The sequence below is a fragment of the Astatotilapia calliptera genome, chromosome 6, assembly GCF_900246225.1.
Source record: "Astatotilapia calliptera chromosome 6, fAstCal1.2, whole genome shotgun sequence".
Taxonomy (NCBI): domain Eukaryota; kingdom Metazoa; phylum Chordata; class Actinopteri; order Cichliformes; family Cichlidae; genus Astatotilapia; species Astatotilapia calliptera.
The window spans coordinates 109,938-125,730 of NC_039307.1; the positions used below are offsets into that span (position 1 = coordinate 109,938).

General features: G+C 47.7%; 3 protein-coding genes across 8 annotated transcripts; 1 reads left to right on the top strand and 2 right to left on the bottom strand.

Annotated features, from left to right (window-relative positions):
- Window positions 1–1,807: 1,807 nt before the first annotated feature.
- cnrip1a (cannabinoid receptor interacting protein 1a) lies at window positions 1,808–5,460 on the bottom strand. Its single transcript, XM_026169507.1, has 3 exons — window positions 5,177–5,460; window positions 3,885–4,029; window positions 1,808–3,163 (listed from the first exon to the last, which is right to left on the bottom strand). The coding sequence occupies exons 1-3, from the start codon at window positions 5,353–5,355 to the stop codon at window positions 2,999–3,001; spliced, it is 489 nt and encodes a 162-aa protein (XP_026025292.1). The 5' UTR covers window positions 5,356–5,460; the 3' UTR covers window positions 1,808–2,998.
- A 564-nt stretch (window positions 5,461–6,024) lies between these two features.
- Window positions 6,025–9,063, bottom strand: fbxo48 (F-box protein 48). 3 transcript variants are annotated; one of them, XM_026169511.1, is made up of 3 exons: window positions 9,006–9,063; window positions 7,261–7,589; window positions 6,025–6,418 (listed from the first exon to the last, which is right to left on the bottom strand). In XM_026169511.1, exons 2-3 carry the CDS (start codon window positions 7,561–7,563, stop codon window positions 6,257–6,259), a joined length of 465 nt encoding a protein of 154 aa, XP_026025296.1. In that variant the 5' UTR covers window positions 7,564–7,589; window positions 9,006–9,063; the 3' UTR covers window positions 6,025–6,256. The 3 variants fall into 3 exon arrangements, with proteins under 3 accessions (XP_026025296.1, XP_026025294.1, XP_026025295.1); XM_026169509.1 differs by lacking the exon at window positions 9,006–9,063 and adding an exon at window positions 8,381–8,472; XM_026169510.1 differs by lacking the exon at window positions 9,006–9,063 and adding an exon at window positions 7,985–8,472.
- Window positions 9,064–9,082: 19 nt separating this feature from the next.
- On the top strand, window positions 9,083–15,789 carry aplf (aprataxin and PNKP like factor). 4 transcript variants are annotated; one of them, XM_026169476.1, is made up of 10 exons: window positions 9,083–9,187; window positions 10,045–10,146; window positions 10,417–10,580; window positions 10,858–11,008; window positions 11,415–11,544; window positions 11,629–11,795; window positions 11,881–12,128; window positions 12,490–12,597; window positions 14,101–14,147; window positions 14,280–15,789. In XM_026169476.1, the coding sequence occupies exons 1-10, from the start codon at window positions 9,095–9,097 to the stop codon at window positions 14,480–14,482; spliced, it is 1,413 nt and encodes a 470-aa protein (XP_026025261.1). In that variant the 5' UTR covers window positions 9,083–9,094; the 3' UTR covers window positions 14,483–15,789. The 4 variants fall into 4 exon arrangements, with proteins under 4 accessions (XP_026025261.1, XP_026025262.1, XP_026025263.1 ...); XM_026169477.1 differs by having other exon boundaries at window positions 14,295–15,789; XM_026169478.1 differs by having other exon boundaries at window positions 10,045–10,116.
- Window positions 15,790–15,793: the final 4 nt, after the last annotated feature.

Below are 15,793 nucleotides of genomic sequence, written 5' to 3' on the forward strand. Positions count from 1 at the left end.
TTCCTGGCTGCTCGGGACAATCTGCCGGGGGACAGCTAGCGGGGCCCACGCTACCTTCGGCTACAGGGGCCTGATTAGCTACGTGCTTATCAAGTCTACAATTCAGGGATCCTGGCCTTTAGAGCTGAAAATAGGCTACATTTATTACAAGTATCATTACTGCTAAAACATGGCGAGGAGTAACTAACCATCTGACACAATGAGCAGGAAAGTGTAGGCAGGACAGGTGAAGAGGCCATGCTGCTAGCGAGTCGGCTACGAGCTAAGCTAAGCTAGCAAATTCATAAAGACACAGTAAATAATTCAGTTCAATTCAATGTTATTTATATGGAGCCAAATCACAACAACGGTCACCTCAATGCGCTTTATATTGTAAGGTAGACCCTACAATAATAGATACTGTGAACATAATTAGTGGGGGAATCAACAGGGAGTGTACTTTGGATAAAGCATGTGAAGATTAGACTATGAAATAAGACATTATCGGCTGCTATAACTGATCATCATATATTGCCTTATAGGTTGGAGAACATTGAGAACACTGTTTAATTGGTTTAAATTTGATTTGACAGATCAAGGTTATTTTGTGTCATTCATTAACTATCATTTTGAACGCATAAAGGTTACACCTGGGGTTCCTCAGGGTTCTGTTCTTGCACCGCTTTTGTTTAATATCGAGATGCCTGCTTTAGCTGGGATTATGAAGCATTATGTCATCCGGGGAAGGGTGGCTTTTCGGAGTTTGTCTTGTTTTGCATGAGTTGCTGTGTTTTTGTTCTTTTGGTTTTTGCATGCTTGTTTTTATCGTGACACGCCTGTTTGACTTGTTCCTGGGAGACACCCCAACCTAGACACTAAATAATCTCACCTGTTAGAGTTTATGCATTTAACGGACTCTAGCCCTAACCAATTAGGACAAGCCTGGCAGGCACCTAAGACCAATAACGGGGGCCTGGCAGGAGAGATGAATTCAAATTCTCGTTGCCCCTTGCCAGGGTTGTTTTAATGTTTCTCTCATTCCTCCGGCTGTATCTTCCTACTTTAATTAATGTATTCTGTAAATCCAGCAGTAAAGCTGTGTCTTGAGTTTCATGGAGACCTGCCGGGGAGTCCTCCATTTTGGATCCTATTGCTGCCTCCCTCACACACGCCATCATGACAATCATATTACAAAAGCTTTGAAATGGTTGCACTGGCTTCCTGTATGTAAAAGAACTGATTTGGAAATACTGTTAATGGGTCATGATCACTAAACAGTCTTGGGCCTCAACACGTTGCTAACTTACTTGAGGGCTATGAGGCTTCGAAGCCTCTTAGTTCCTCGGGAACAGGCTTACTTAATATTCCAGGAGCTCGGACCAAACAAGGTGAGACAGCATTTAGTGTTTATGCTTCCCTCAAACCTGCAGTGTGTGGAATCTATTAGCTTTTAAAATCAGGGCTGAAATCTTTGTCTTTTTGTAGCTTTTATGTTAAATTTTAACTTAAACTTTTAAATGATTGCATTCTTGATTTTAATGTTTTCCTTTTCTATATATTTTGGATTGTTCTGTCTTTGTGAAGCACGCTGAATTGCTTTTGTATGTGTTATATAAATAAAGCTGAGTTTGTCCGATGGATTTTCTTCGATCAGTGATGAATAGTGAGATGTTCTAGCCTTAGAAGGGCTTTTTTACAGGCCTTCAACTGACATCGCTTCAGTCCAGCGCATGCACTTTGGATATTAATATATAAATATATATATATATATATATATATATATATATATATAAAATTTTATTATTGCAGTCAAGCAGCAGAGTCCCAGTGGTTCTGTATAGCAGTTTATTCACAGTAACACTTTTTACTCCTCAGTTCAAGACATAACAAAAGTTTCAGGCATCGAGACATCTTAACAAAGGAACAAACAAACAGATCATATTTGGCAAAAAGTTTCCAGCCATGCATTTAAGAGACATGAGAAACATAATCAGCAGCAAACACGAGAAGTGACGTGAAGAGAGGAGGTCGCCTCCTTTCAGCAGGGAGACAGAGGCGTTTCAAGGCTCAAAGGATTACTCCGCTGCTGAAAATAGTCCCTCGGATGCTGCACCAGTTTGAACATGGAAGTCCCACAAAGTATCCCTCCAGCTTTTATTGTGAAGGATCAACACTCAGACCAGTGAAACTCATTTCTGCAGCTGGAAAGTAAGCGAACCAAAAACTGCAGTGTACAGATTTCTCCTTTAAATAACACAAAGCACGAGAAAAGTGACGCCCATCCTCTCATCCGCCGCCTCTGCTCACTCAGACGTTCACACAGGTAATAAATAAGATAAAACACTTCAGGTGTTTCCCACGCTGGTCTTCAGTCTGAGGGGGTTTCAGTGTTAAAGGAACAGTCAGATTTCTTCCAGAGTCTGAGGAGATGGAGACGACTTTCAAGTCTGTGCATCGAGTACAGGAAGTGAATGTCATTTATGTAGCACCGGCTAACAACTTTGCTCCTCTCAAGGTGTTTTATTTAAGCGTAGAGTATCAGCAAGAACACCTGTGATGGAGCCTGATCTAAAAGCAGCGCCCGTCTGCTGAACCCAAAGCTTCAGAAGATTATTGTGACCGTAGCTGCAAACTACCCAAACTAACGAGCGTCTGAGGCCTGGAGAAAGTTCCTGCTTCGAACGCGAGCTGGACACACAGACCTGAAGCGTGCGTCAGCCTTCGTCTCCGAAGCTTCCTAATGAGCTCGGATCTCAAACTGTCCGACTGTTCCTTTAACTTTCCACAGGAAACCAGCCGAGAAGCTAAGTTATCCCTCTGACTGCTGAAACCCCGCCCTCACAGAGACCAGCGTGCGAAACAGCTCGTTACTCCCTCAGAGGTCATGAAAGAGCACAAAGAGCAGACCCCGCCAACCCAACGCCCGCCTTCAGGAGGTGCCGTCTCTCACTGCGATGCTGATGTTCAAAGGTAGTCCCGGCAAGACCGGCGTCCTCTGCGCGGGGTTCAGTGGGCGGAGTCAGTTGAACGCCTCCTTGTTGATCCACATCAGGGTCCGCGTCTCGTTGGGCTTGCACTCGTACTCGATGCTGCTGAACTTGTTGCCGAACTGGCAGTGCTCCCTCTTGTAGTAGTTGTAGTATTTGGCCTGCCACACCGTCTCAAACGTCCCCGCCTTGATAAACTGCACCGAGACACAAAGCAGAGGGCTCGAGCTCAAATTCGGCGTCAGGCTTTTAAAACAGGTTTTTGGTGTTTCTAAAGAGGCCAAACTCATGAATCCAGACGGCGTGCGCAGCCATCTGCTGACAGGAAACTGCACAAACGCGTCTGATTGTAGATCTATAAATCTGTGCAGCTGTCACACGGTGATAATACCACCTTAGATTATATTTTTTCTCTCGAGAAGTATAAACAGGTCAGGAATTTAGATGCAAATGTTTCTGAACACGTCCTCTCTGTTTGCTCAGGTTCCTGCGTAGAAACACACGAGGTGAATAAGCTGCTCAGGCTGTTTAACACCACTGATTTACTTTGAAATGCTGCACAAAGTGTGTGTTTGGAGGCGTCTCCTAAACTGTCCAATGCTTTTATGTGTTTTTATTGGAAAGGTTGCAACTACACAGGCTCTCGTCTCTGAGTCTGACCCCTCGGTCTCAGTCTTGCTCTGCTGTCACTCTTTCTTGTTTAGAGGATGTTGTTGGCCACCTGAGGCCCTCTGGTTCTCCAGATCATCCTGTCCCTCCACCATGTTTTAAGGAGATTGTGGCTAGCATAGAGCAGGCTGTTCAGGCTATCATAAACAGCATGCCTGCTAATTCTAAGCGTGCAGCCCCACACAGCGCTGGCTGACTGCAGGCCAGCTCCACGCTATCAGAGCGAGCCGCTGCTCTGAGACATCTCACCTCTATGCTGACTTGGACGGGCTGCCGGTCGCCACTCTTGGTGTGCGGGACGCCCTCGGTGTCGTACTGGCCGTGGTAAACCACCGACTCGTCGTCCCTGGACTGCTGCTCCAGCGGGAAGACGACGCCTCCGATGTTCATGTTGCTGTGAGGAAGAAGAGGCCGAAGGGTTATGCACGAAAATAAAAATATTGCACATTTTTATCATTTTTGACATTTTGTCTCAAACACTGTTAAAGACCGTTTGATGTCCAGCAGCAAGCCGAGCGTGTGACGTGAGAGCGACTCCCACAGTATGAAGGAAACAGGAAACAGCCACTCGCATCTAAAAGTCATTAAAATCATCCAGATGTGTAAATGCTGCGAAACGCTTCATAAACGGTTCGGTGGATTTAATTTGTAATTAAAATGTAATTATAGTCACACAGCATAAGGAGAAAAGGAGTCAGGTTACCTCAGAATCGCAGACGTGATTTTACTGTAAGCACATTGGAATAGTTCGCATCCCTGCAGCTCACAGCGTAAACACAGCGCATGTTGAACTGCACATTTGGATTTGCTGTTCTTTATGCTGATGATAACGGCTGTCCTGACCAGCTTGTTTCCCTTTCACACTCCTCTCCTGTACGATACCTGCGACCTGAAAAGTGCAGCGTACTCGGGTGTGTGTACTTCCTGTCGGCCTCCACCTGTGTGTCCTCCCTGTTTGTGTCAGTTTGGAGTTTTCCTTTCATGTCTCTCGTTTACCCACGAAGCCTGTTAACCTGCTACCGTCACCATGGTAACTGATGCTGAACACCTGAAGCAGAGTGTAACGTCAGTGTGGGACTCACTGCTGCTGTGACAGGAGGTCCGCCCCCTCGCTGTGGGCGGATCTTTACTCTCACAGTTACAACGATGGCTCCTGCAGGGCCCACAAATCACTGCCACATATCAATATGCACCTTTATTTAACTGATAGTACTTCAGTGTTTTTACATGTAATGGAGTATTCTCTGATGGTATTTCTGCTCCTGCAATAAGCACATTTTACCCCCGTTATTCCATAATGAACACGTCACTTCCTTTATTTGTCCCCGGTAACCGCAAACCTCCGCCCTGACCGGGAACGACACGTGATCCCCGCATGATTTATTCAGGCAGGTGTCGGATGCTCCGGCCTGCAGGAGGAGCAGCAGCCTGCTCCTCATCATCACCTCCTCATCCTCATCATCACCTCTTGCAGACGTTCTTTATCATTTCTCGCACATGCGCGCTGGCGTGCCGCACACACAGGTTACCGAGATGCTTACGTGGCCTCGACGTTTCCAGGCTTCAGCACCACCTCGATCTTGTACTTGGAGCCCGTGAGGAGCTTGATGGTCCGGCTCTGGCCGAACCGGGTCCCGTCCACCTTGAAGAAGACCGGGCCGTCGTTGGGCTGGATCCGCAGCGCGATGGAGATGTTGATGATCGGGGGGACGTCGTCCATGGCGCCGAGCTCAGGGAGGGGGAGGCGGACGCGTGAGAGAGATGCTGAGGAAGGACCAGAATCAAGCTGCACGCTCACACGGCTTCCGGTGACAGCTGCTTTCAAAATAAAAGACTGCAGCTGCAAATACCAAGGCAAATGTGTGTGTGTGTGTGTGTGTGTGTGTGGGGGGGGGGGGGGGGGGGGGTCAATAAATGTCACCGGTGGGCTGTTATTAAAAAAAATAAGTTTATCTGACAGTCGGGAAATTTGTAAAAGGTTAAAAACAAAAGAACAAGTTTAACGAAGAGCTTGTGAAACTGAATGTGACATAAAACAGGTTAGACAGAAAAACACAACACCTGTGCACGCGCAACATGACGTCACAGGCAGGAAATGACCGGGAGATGAAAATATGTTCACACCGCTGCCGGTAAAACGCTGTCCCCTCGTTGCCAAAGCAACATCTTTGTTACCTTTGAGCAAAAACGTTAAAAACAGATAAAAACAGCTGATTTAAGTAAACTTGAGGTCCCGCGTGTCTGTAAGCTGCAGGTGTGACTTTATGCTTTTATATCTCTGCTGCTTTGAAATCACAGACTGTCACACTGATGTCTTTGTGAGTCTGTGCTGCGTGTTTGCTTGAGGGGAGAAGCTGTGATGTGTCATTAAAAAGAACCGAGTCAGCAGAACCTCACAAAGATGGTTTATTGAATCATCGTCATATTTACACGAACCCAAAACAAAAAGGCTCAAATTTAAAAATAAAAAATTCACTTTGCTTCTCTGTGATTTTTTTCTATAAAAATTTTAAAAGTATGTACAAAAGTTTGCGTTTCCTGTGAAACACAAACTGCAGAGGGAATATATTAGAGTTAAAAAACCGAAGTGCTCGAGGTGCTTTGATAAAACTGGAACGCCGTCATCGATCCAGCTCGGCCTGCAGGATCTCGCCCCAGGTCTCCGCGTCCAGCGGCGTCAGCTTCCTGCCGCTCAGCTCGTCCGCCGACCTCACGTGGCTGAACCGTCCAATCAGCCAGTCTTTCTTCACAAGGCTGCGGATGTAGTTCCTCACCAGGATCAGCTGAGGACAGGAAACAGGAAACGGTCAGAAAGCAGTTCTGCTGTTTCTGGGTGACGCTGCTTTCATAAGCTGGACTAAAAGCGGTTTTTAATAATGACATTAAAAGAAATGGCTGCAGCGTCTGACATGTGGACAAGTCTTCACTCCGCTCTGTTTCACAGGCAGAACTAACAGTTATAATGTTATGAGTATATCCAACACTTCAGCCACAGGTTCTGCCCCTCAGCAGCCTTCCAGCAGAAGCCCAATCAGACGAAAGCTGATGGCTCTCAGAGCTGCTTCATCCCAGCAAAATAATTCCCAGCTGACTGTCACTATTCCAGGCCAGGGATCCTTTGGGGAAATTATTCAAAATTTCAGCTCAAATAAAGGGCAAAGTGTTCTTAGACATTTTCCAACAATATATTTTGAGGGACTTAAAGCTTGAATATGAAAAGAAAACAACAACATGTCTTCAGCGTGACGTTCCACAGGTGTGACACCGTGGACCAAACCTAACTTCATAGAACGTTTCTGTGAAACCTGCATCCCAAGTTTGTGATGCTTTTTGGAATATTCAGGATTTAATGTGCATAAATCAACTCGTCTGATACGAAAACCTGGAGATCAAATCTCAGCTCTGACCTGCAAACCTGCTGACACAGGTCACGTGACCTTCATCAGCATCAGATCCCTCAGAAAAACATCGATGGAAAAATGTTTAAAACCTCTGACCTTCATCCCTTTTTGACTAATGACTGCAGGATCTGAAATGAGCGTAGTTCCTGTTTGAAGCAGATCATTAACCTGGAAAAGTTTCAGAAGAATCTGAGATGTTTTCTAAGACATAATATGTTAGGAACCTTCCAGGAGAGGCCGTGTCTCCGGTCGCTGTCGACCTCCCTCTGGCAGATGGCTCGGACCATCAGGCACTGCTTCCTCCACAGCTGCTCGCTCTGCTCGATGATCTGATGCCACAGCCTGCAGGTCCTCGCCGCGCTGCACAGGCTCGCCGCGTCCAGCTCGCCAAAGATCCTCACGCTCATTTCTGTCGGCAGCATCTCGGCAAAGTTGCGAGGTGGGGCTGTGCCTTCGGCTGCCGTCAGGGCGGGGCCTCCTTCACAGAGAAAAAACACTGGTGGAGTCCTCCCACACACATGCTGCATAATAGAGTCGGACTGAGTGGAAGAGCCTGAGGAAAGAGCCGACAGCGATGGAGAAATGAGTCACAGATTAAAGACCTCAGACTTTTAACTCACACTGTGGAGGTCGAGTGAAGGATGAAGACAAATCACAGTGAAGCCTGAGATTCTTCATCAAACATGTTGCAAAGCACAGACGCAGGAAAAGCGAAATAAAATGCAGGTTTGTTTTTTATGACATCACAAAGACAGAAAGGTTCAAGATGAGCCTGTGAGCTGAAAAAGAGACAAAATGACTGAAATGAGCGAGAAAAGAAAGAAAAAGACCTCCGAGAGAGTAGCGACGAGAAGATCCAGCTGCCAAATAATGAAGACTTCACACAAAATAAGCAGAAAAAAAAGCGAAAAGTTTGGAAACCAGGACACAAAGGACTGTGAGACGAACCAGAAAGATTCCGCGCAGAGAAGGTGAAGGGCTCCCACGTCAAACCGAAAGAGAAACACGAACAGTGGGGTCCCCACGGACCCAGCCTGGAGACGTCACCCAAGCACAAACTGCTTCCCGTGTCTGTCTTCAAAGACAGACGTGATAAATATCCCCGTTGTTTCCGTCCTGCGTGGCTCTTTTGGCCGACGCTCTGATTTTCGGTAACAAAAGCTGATTTTAATGCTTCACCCCGACCACTCGCCTCCGCCCCTGCTAACAGCTAACAGCTAACAGTTCATGAAAAACTCCACCGGCCGCTTCCGCTTTCAGACCGAACACCGACTTTTACCGTGCACGTGTCCCGGTGTGTGTGATAAGAAGGCGGCGGCGCGCGAGAGAAAACCGGTGTCTTACCGTCCGCGAGGTCTCTGACAGACAGCTCACACGGTTTAAATGTCCTAACGGATGTTTACAAACGTACGCTACGTCATCATATTTTGATTTTTGGCGCATGCGTGCAAGGCATAAACGTCCGTTAATTTAAATTTGAAAACCGTTGAAAATATGATTTTCTTAATTTTCTAATTATAAAATTAAACTGTAAAGCATTTCTCACGCTGCAGTTCTTAAGCAGTCCCTACCACATCCCATTCATTAATCTGCCGATTCTTCAAATATATGGAAAATGTGGAACTTTTTTTACGTTTGTTTGTATTTTTCATCGATAACTCACGAGCAACAACGCTGTCATATTAAAAGCATTTCGGCAGAAGAGATAAATGTTTTGTTTTTACAGATTAATTTCATCTGCATACACGGGGTGGTTAGCACAGGCAAGGTTAGGTTTATTTTTAAGGGAGATTAATAAAAGATCAGAGAGATTCTGGGCGGAGTTCGGTGAGTGACGTCAGAGACCCAGTGCGCACGCTCCGCTCCGACCCGGAAGTTTTGAACGGTGTTGCTGAGCTGAAGTTGTGTCGGTGCTGCTGCTCGGTCTGGTTCCCCTCCACAGTCCGAGAAGCTGCTTTTAACCTGAAACCTTTTGAACTGTCGAAGCGTGGCGCTGCTCTGTTTTCCTCCACGTTCCTCCAGCGGGGTGCAGCTGCCTCCGTCCGCTCCGCTGAGCCGATGTCTGGCTTCGACCTGGTCCCGGTGGACGGCGGGGATCCGGTCCACCTGCCACCCGGAGAGACGGTGTTGGGCCGGGGCCCGTTACTGGGAGTGAGTCCTCCTCTCCTCTTCAGTCTGAAAACATGACCGCGGATCATTTACAGACTTCTGCTCGTTACAGCAGCACGTGATCTTTAATCACGTGATACATCCAGGGAAGCTTAGCTTCACTTAAAAACATGATTTAAACCTCATAACTAATCAATAACAAAGTGACCAGACATGATCAGGTGGATCACTGATCTGCCGACGTAGAGAGGGCGGGGCTTCATAAGCTAGCACCTTGAACTTTGACCCTCCTCCGTCCTCCTGCCAGATGCTGCTCAGGTGTATCCTTTAAAACAGGGGAGGGGAATGCAACGCCTCGAGGTCCAGAGGTGTCCTTCATCCATTCATTTAAATGGCCTCCAGTTCTCCAGAGGCCTGGTGATGAACTAATCATCTGATCCAGGTGTGTTCACCCAGGGTGAGATCTAAACCCCACCCCTGCTTTATAAGGCTACAACGGGCCACTGTGCAAAAGTCTTGAGCCACCCATCATGTCTGTATAATTTGACCTGTTCCTGTTTAAAAAAACACAACTTAAAAAACATGAAATAAATGAAACTAAAGTCCACAGAAGAAAAAGTTCTAAACATGTTTGATCTGACCCGTCAGAGACAGCAGCGTGTGTGTTCGTGGACTCTGTTAGAGCAGCTCAGCATCATCACAGTGGGAAATGATCCGTCATGTGGGCGTGGCTTTGATGCAGCTTTTCCCTCTCTTGTTTTTCTGTCGTTGTTCTGAGACCTGGTTTGCTTCCCTTCATTCATCACGGCTGAGCTTGAGTCTGTTTGATTTATTCAGAGTAATACTGTAAAAGGAGCAGCTGGAGACGTCTGTAAATGCTGCCTTGTTTCCCGTCTCAGATCAGTGATAAGCGAGTCTCCAGACACCACGGGCTGCTGGACAACCTGAGCGGAGAGCTGCGCCTCAAAGCCGTACGTTCGTCCTTCCTCCTGTTCCTGAATGTGAGGCAGGCCACAGGTTTAGGTTTAGATTTCTTATTACATTAGCTTTATTACATAATCATTTTATTATTCAACATTATAGTAAATGTAGAAGTGTGGTTGTTTCATATCATAGAAATCTCCCTTTGCTTTAAATTCAGCCTTGGTCCCTGTTGCTTTGGAAGATTTTGTTTTTAATTCCATTATTATTATTATTATTATTATTATTATTGTTGTTGTTGTTGTTGCTGTTTGAGTTTCGGTTTAACCTCCTGCTGTTTCGGTCCTCAGACACACCTGAACCCGTGCTTCATTCAGTCGACCCCCACCGATGACCCTCGACCTCTGCAGAAAGGTTCCTGGCACGTCCTTCGTCACGGAGACTTCTTCTCTCTGCTGCCGGGTCGGTTCATCTACGAGGTGGTGTCAGTGGGCGGAGACGAGCGCACGCCCAGGTACTTCTGACGTCTGAAAAATGCTCCTTTCTGTCCTGATGTCGGTCGAGACAAAGACTCGAACCGTCTCGCTGAGTAATGAAGGTGGAGGCTGCTCTCAGGTAACGGGAGCTCTTTTATCTGTGCGGGCCGCGCCATGCGGGGTTAAACGCTCGGTCAGAACATTAGGCGCAGCGTAGGTTTCCGATTTTGTCGCGCTCTTTGAAGCTGACATCAAAGTTAATGCTTCCAGCTCACAGAAGTTCACATTTATCTGCATCAGTGTCGCTCCCCACAGGAACAGCCAGATGTTAGAAGAAGAAGAAGAGACACTTCCTGTTCCTCCTGATCCAGCTGTGGATCTACGTCCAGCTGCCAGACTGAACCAGGAGGAGCCGCCGCCGTCAGCAGCTCCGCAGGAAGACGAGGAGGCCGAGAGACCGTTCAAGGTAGGCTGAACTTTTCAGAGACGAGAAGCTGCTGGAGAAGGACTCCTCAGGGGGCGGGGCCTAAGAGTGACGTCAGCAAGTGTGAATATTTAATCAAGGAGGCGCTTTCAGAGTGCAGGGTTAATGTGATGTGACAGAAACATGAAACTTTAGAACAGTTTGTTTTTTAACAAACAAAGTTATGAGACAAACAAACACTGACAGAAATAATCATCATCAGAACAGGACTTACTGTAAGAATAAAGGAAACTTTGGTTGACAGCAGCTCCTCCCTCGTTCACCAGGGGGCGCCACAGCAGGCGGCTTCACGTGTTTGATCCCACAGTGGGCGTGTCAGTGGCTCAGTGGATGGCAGTGTGAAAGCGAGCAGCCAATCAGTGAAGTCGTCTCGTTGCGTTTCTTTCAGGGAGACTTGGCAGGATCGGTGAAAGACGATCAGCGAGGCGCCGCTCCGTCTGTGACCAGGAGAAGAGTTTTACCTGCATGGATGCAGGCGGCTGTACCTGCTGCAAAGACTCCGCCCTCCACCCCGACAGGTAACAAAGACCCGTCCTGTGTTCCCTCTGCCTGCGGGGGGCGCCCTTTCTGATCCTGTTATTTGTTTGAAAATGTCTGTTTAGTTTGGACCTGCCGACCTGCAGCGCCGTCACCTGCCACTAAACGAGCAGCTGTCGCACGAGCCACGCCCGCAACAACCTCCTCACCTGAGGAGGCGGAGTTCACAAGGAAGGAGGAGGAGAGGCCGAGGAAGAGGAGAAAACTGAGTGATGACGAAGAACAACCTGAGGTGAGACCTGTTGAGCAGAGTTTCTGTTTCCAGGTTTAAATTCCGCCTCCTGACCTAAGAGACTAATATGTCCTCTGGCTTTCAGGAGGCCGCCGCCCACCGTCGGGCTAAACCGAACAGGTCTGAGGACAGCGGCGAGAACGACAGCTTCACCATGAAGGCGGAAGCGGAGGACAAAGCAAATGAGTCTGAGAAGGAGGGCAAGATGTCTGAAAACAACGGGACGTCTAAACGAGCCGAGCCCGCCGGGTCAGACGGAGACGCCGAGTCTGGCCCCGCCCCTTCCAAAGCCCGAGTCAGAACGCCGTGTCCGTACGGGACGGCCTGCTACAGGTACGACACTGAAACACACGGAGTCACAGGCTGAATTTATTCTGAGAGCTTTTGCTTTGATGTCTCGTTTCCCTCTGAAGACGAGCTGAAGAGCACTCGAGCCGATGAGGTGCGTCAAGCACCTCTCGTAGCCCCGCCCCTTCACCATCTCACAGATGCCGCTCGCTGCCTCAGATTAGTCCTTCAGATTTCACTTTTAGAAAAATCTTTGAAACAAGGAGCAGCTGTCCTCACTGCAGTGACTCCAGCAGCTGGTTCCAGCCCACGGTGTGGTGCAGGCTGCATAGCAAACAGCTGCAGGTGACCGCCCTGCACAGGTGGGCTTCACACCCTTCGTTTCCTCCCTGCTTGTGTTTTCCAGGAAGAACCCACTTCATTTCCAGGACTGCAGTCACCCTGGAGACACAGACTACGAGGAGGAGGAGGAGGAGGACAAACCCGAGTGTCCTTACGGCAGCGACTGCTACAGGTTAGAGCTGAGCCGACGGCCGAGGCTCTGCAGCTGCTGACAAACAGCTGGATCAAACAGACACCAACGAGGAGCCTCAGAGATCACACATCAGGGTTTAGTTACTTAATAACTGCCTGCAGCACATTGTTGCTGTCAGAGAACACAAAGCTATTGATTTGATACTTTTTCTGTTTTATCTTCTTTTTATTTACTTTATTGCATTTAGTGCTTTTTAGAAAAACTGCAAACGAACGTTTTTGTAAAAACTGAGGGTCACTACGAAGGACACACACACACAGGGACATACACACAGGGACACACACAGGGACACACACACACAGGGACACACACACACACAGGGACACACACAGGGACATACACACAGGGACACACACAGGGACACACACACACACACACACAGGGACACACAGGGACACACACACACAGGGACACACAGGGACATACACACAGGGACACACACAGGGACACACACACACAGGGACACACAGGGACATACACACAGGGACACACACAGGGACACACACACACACACACACACACAGGGACACACACAGGGACACACAGGGACACACACACAGGGACACACACAGGGACACACACACACAGGGACACACAGGGACACACACAGGGACACACACACAGGGACACACACACACAGGGACACACACAGGGACACACAGGGACACACACAGGGACACACACACAGGGACACACAGGGACACACACAGGGACACACACACACAGGGACACACAGGGACACACACACACAGGGACACACACAGGGACACACACACACAGGGACACAGGGACACACACACAGGGACACACACAGGGACACACAGGGACACACACACACAGGGACACACACAGGGACACACACACACACACAGGGACACACACAGGGACACACACAGGGACACACAAACACACAGGGGGACACACACACACACACACACAGGGACACACACACACACACACACACACAGGGACACACACACACACACAGGGACACACACACACACACACACACACAGGGACACACACACACACACAGGGACACACACACACAGGGACACACACACACAGGGACACACACAGGGACACACACACACACACAGGGACACACACACACAGGGACACACACACACACACACACACACACACACAGGGACACACACAGGGACACACACACACACACAGGGACACACACAGGGACACACACAGGGACACACACACACACACAGGGACACACACACACACACAGGGACACACACACACACACAGGGACACACACACTGATGCGATTCGTGTTCCTCAGAGCAGCGTTTGTTTGGTTGACACTTGGCTCGCTGTCTCCGTGCTCGCTGCAGACTCTGCGATGAGTAATTCGAGTATTTTTAACTCGACGCGGCCGACGCTGCAGACGGACGGCTGTCAGGAAACATCGTCTGACCTGCATCGCTCGACTTTATTCTGACGTGAACTTTGTTTCCTCTGCAGGAAAAACCCCCTGCACAGGAAGGAATACAAACACACAAAGAAACCAGGTACGCTCATGGACACACACACATTTGTGTCGTACAGGTGGAAGTAAATAACAACAGGTGATAAATAAAAGGGTCTGAAAATTAGAAACAGAAACTAAATCTCGGCCACTTCATTCTCTGACTCACTCGCAGTAAATCCCCCCACAGCTCGCCACGTCGCCAAAAAGACTCCCGCTGACGACGAGGACGAGTACGAGGACAGCTTCATTAATGACGACAGCGAGGACGCGGGCGATGACTCGGACTACGTCCCTCCTGACTCAGACGACAGCGGTAAGGAGGACATCAAAGGCCTGCAGAGAGAGGCTACGGCCTTCCTGAAGAGGAGGAAGTAAGCGGAAACCTGCCCTGCCCCTCGCTGAGGGCTCACCAGACCAGAACGCCGTGTTTGATGACGTCATCCTCTACAAACGAAAAGATCAAACCCGCTCCATCTGCATTAGAGACAGATGAGAGGCTGTCCTTTCATCTTTGTGTCCTGATTGATTTTAAACCATACCTGTGTGGTTTTTCACATTAAAGGTTCAGCAGCCTTTTGTAGAGAGGCTTTTAATGTGAAAAACATCTGTTAATATATTCAGCAAAGAAGAAACGAGTATAAACACATGATTTCTGCTTTCTGATTCCTTTTGTTTTTACTTTATGGTACTCGTCATGTTGGATAAGACACGTCCTCGTGTTGTTTCACATTAAAAGTCTCAAAGTCTTCCCTTTACAGACTTTTAATGTGGAGATAACATCAGGAAGTCTTTGTGAATAAGGAGTGAGATAACAAGGAAAAAACATATTTACATTTTTTTGTTGTATTTCCATTTTCTTCTTTGCTGTGGTGAGGAACATCCAGGTGTTTTTTCAAATTAAAAGTCTTGCAGCCTGTCAAACTTGGATTGCATCAATCAGGAGCACAGCAAAGGAGAAACACGTGGATTAAAACGTAAAACTATTATTTCTGCCATCATGTTTCAGTTTGCTCTACTTGTGATTAGTGCTGAGGTGCATCCAGGTTTTTTCAGAGTAAAACTCATATTTAGGCTTTCAAATATATGCCTATGTTTTGCTTTTAATGTGAAAAACAGAGAAAGTCTTTGCACTTTTTCAAAATAAGTCTCATTGTTTTCATTTTAATGTGAAAAAGTCTTCATATATCTGTAGTGTCACGAAGAAGAAACAGCGGGTGGCTTCTTCCACTAAAAGGACTTTTAATGTGAAAGGGATTATTTCTGGCTGTGGGGGTGGAGCACGTGTGAGGCCCACCAAACATTAAAATAAGTAACACTAAAATAAAAACCCGACCCATTTAAGTTCTGGATTTCCCCGAGTTTACCTGTAAAGTCACCTGTGAGAAGTCGACCTGAGGCCGTCCAAAGTGGACGCGCTCGGCTCAGTTTTATTTTGAAGCAGCTTTAAAATGAAGCGAGTGATTCATTCTGGTAAGACGACCCTCTGTGGAGGACGCCGTCCTCCACAGAGGGTCCGAGCAGCGACCTGACAGCTGAGCCGTGGCGCTCTCTGAGCTGCTTTTATTTTGTAAATAGAGTCTGTGCTGTTGGCCACAGGTGAGTCGCTCAGAGAGGAAGGTGAACCGTTTTTATCAGCTCACTGATTCCTGGACTGTTTTTCTATTAAATACATCAAAAACAAAGCGG

Bases quoted from the DNA above. Each gene is read 5' to 3' on its own strand.
- cnrip1a (XM_026169507.1), bottom strand. From the start codon at position 5,355: ATGGACGACGTCCCCCCGATCATCAACATCTCCATCGCGCTGCGGATC. The intron at 4,030-5,176 runs GTAAGCATCTCG...TCTTCCTCACAG, and splicing joins CCTGGAAACGTCGAGGCCAC to CAACATGAACATCGGAGGCG. The intron at 3,164-3,884 runs GTGAGATGTCTC...GTCTCGGTGCAG, and splicing joins CCGTCCAAGTCAGCATAGAG to TTTATCAAGGCGGGGACGTT.
- fbxo48 (XM_026169511.1), bottom strand. From the start codon at position 7,563: ATGCAGCATGTGTGTGGGAGGACTCCACCAGTGTTTTTTCTCTGTGAA. The intron at 6,419-7,260 runs GTTCCTAACATA...TCCTGTCCTCAG, and splicing joins GACACGGCCTCTCCTGGAAG to CTGATCCTGGTGAGGAACTA.
- aplf (XM_026169476.1), top strand. From the start codon at position 9,095: ATGTCTGGCTTCGACCTGGTCCCGGTGGACGGCGGGGATCCGGTCCAC. The intron at 10,581-10,857 runs GTACTTCTGACG...CGCTCCCCACAG, and splicing joins GGAGACGAGCGCACGCCCAG to GAACAGCCAGATGTTAGAAG. The intron at 14,148-14,279 runs GTACGCTCATGG...ACTCACTCGCAG, and splicing joins CAAACACACAAAGAAACCAG to TAAATCCCCCCACAGCTCGC.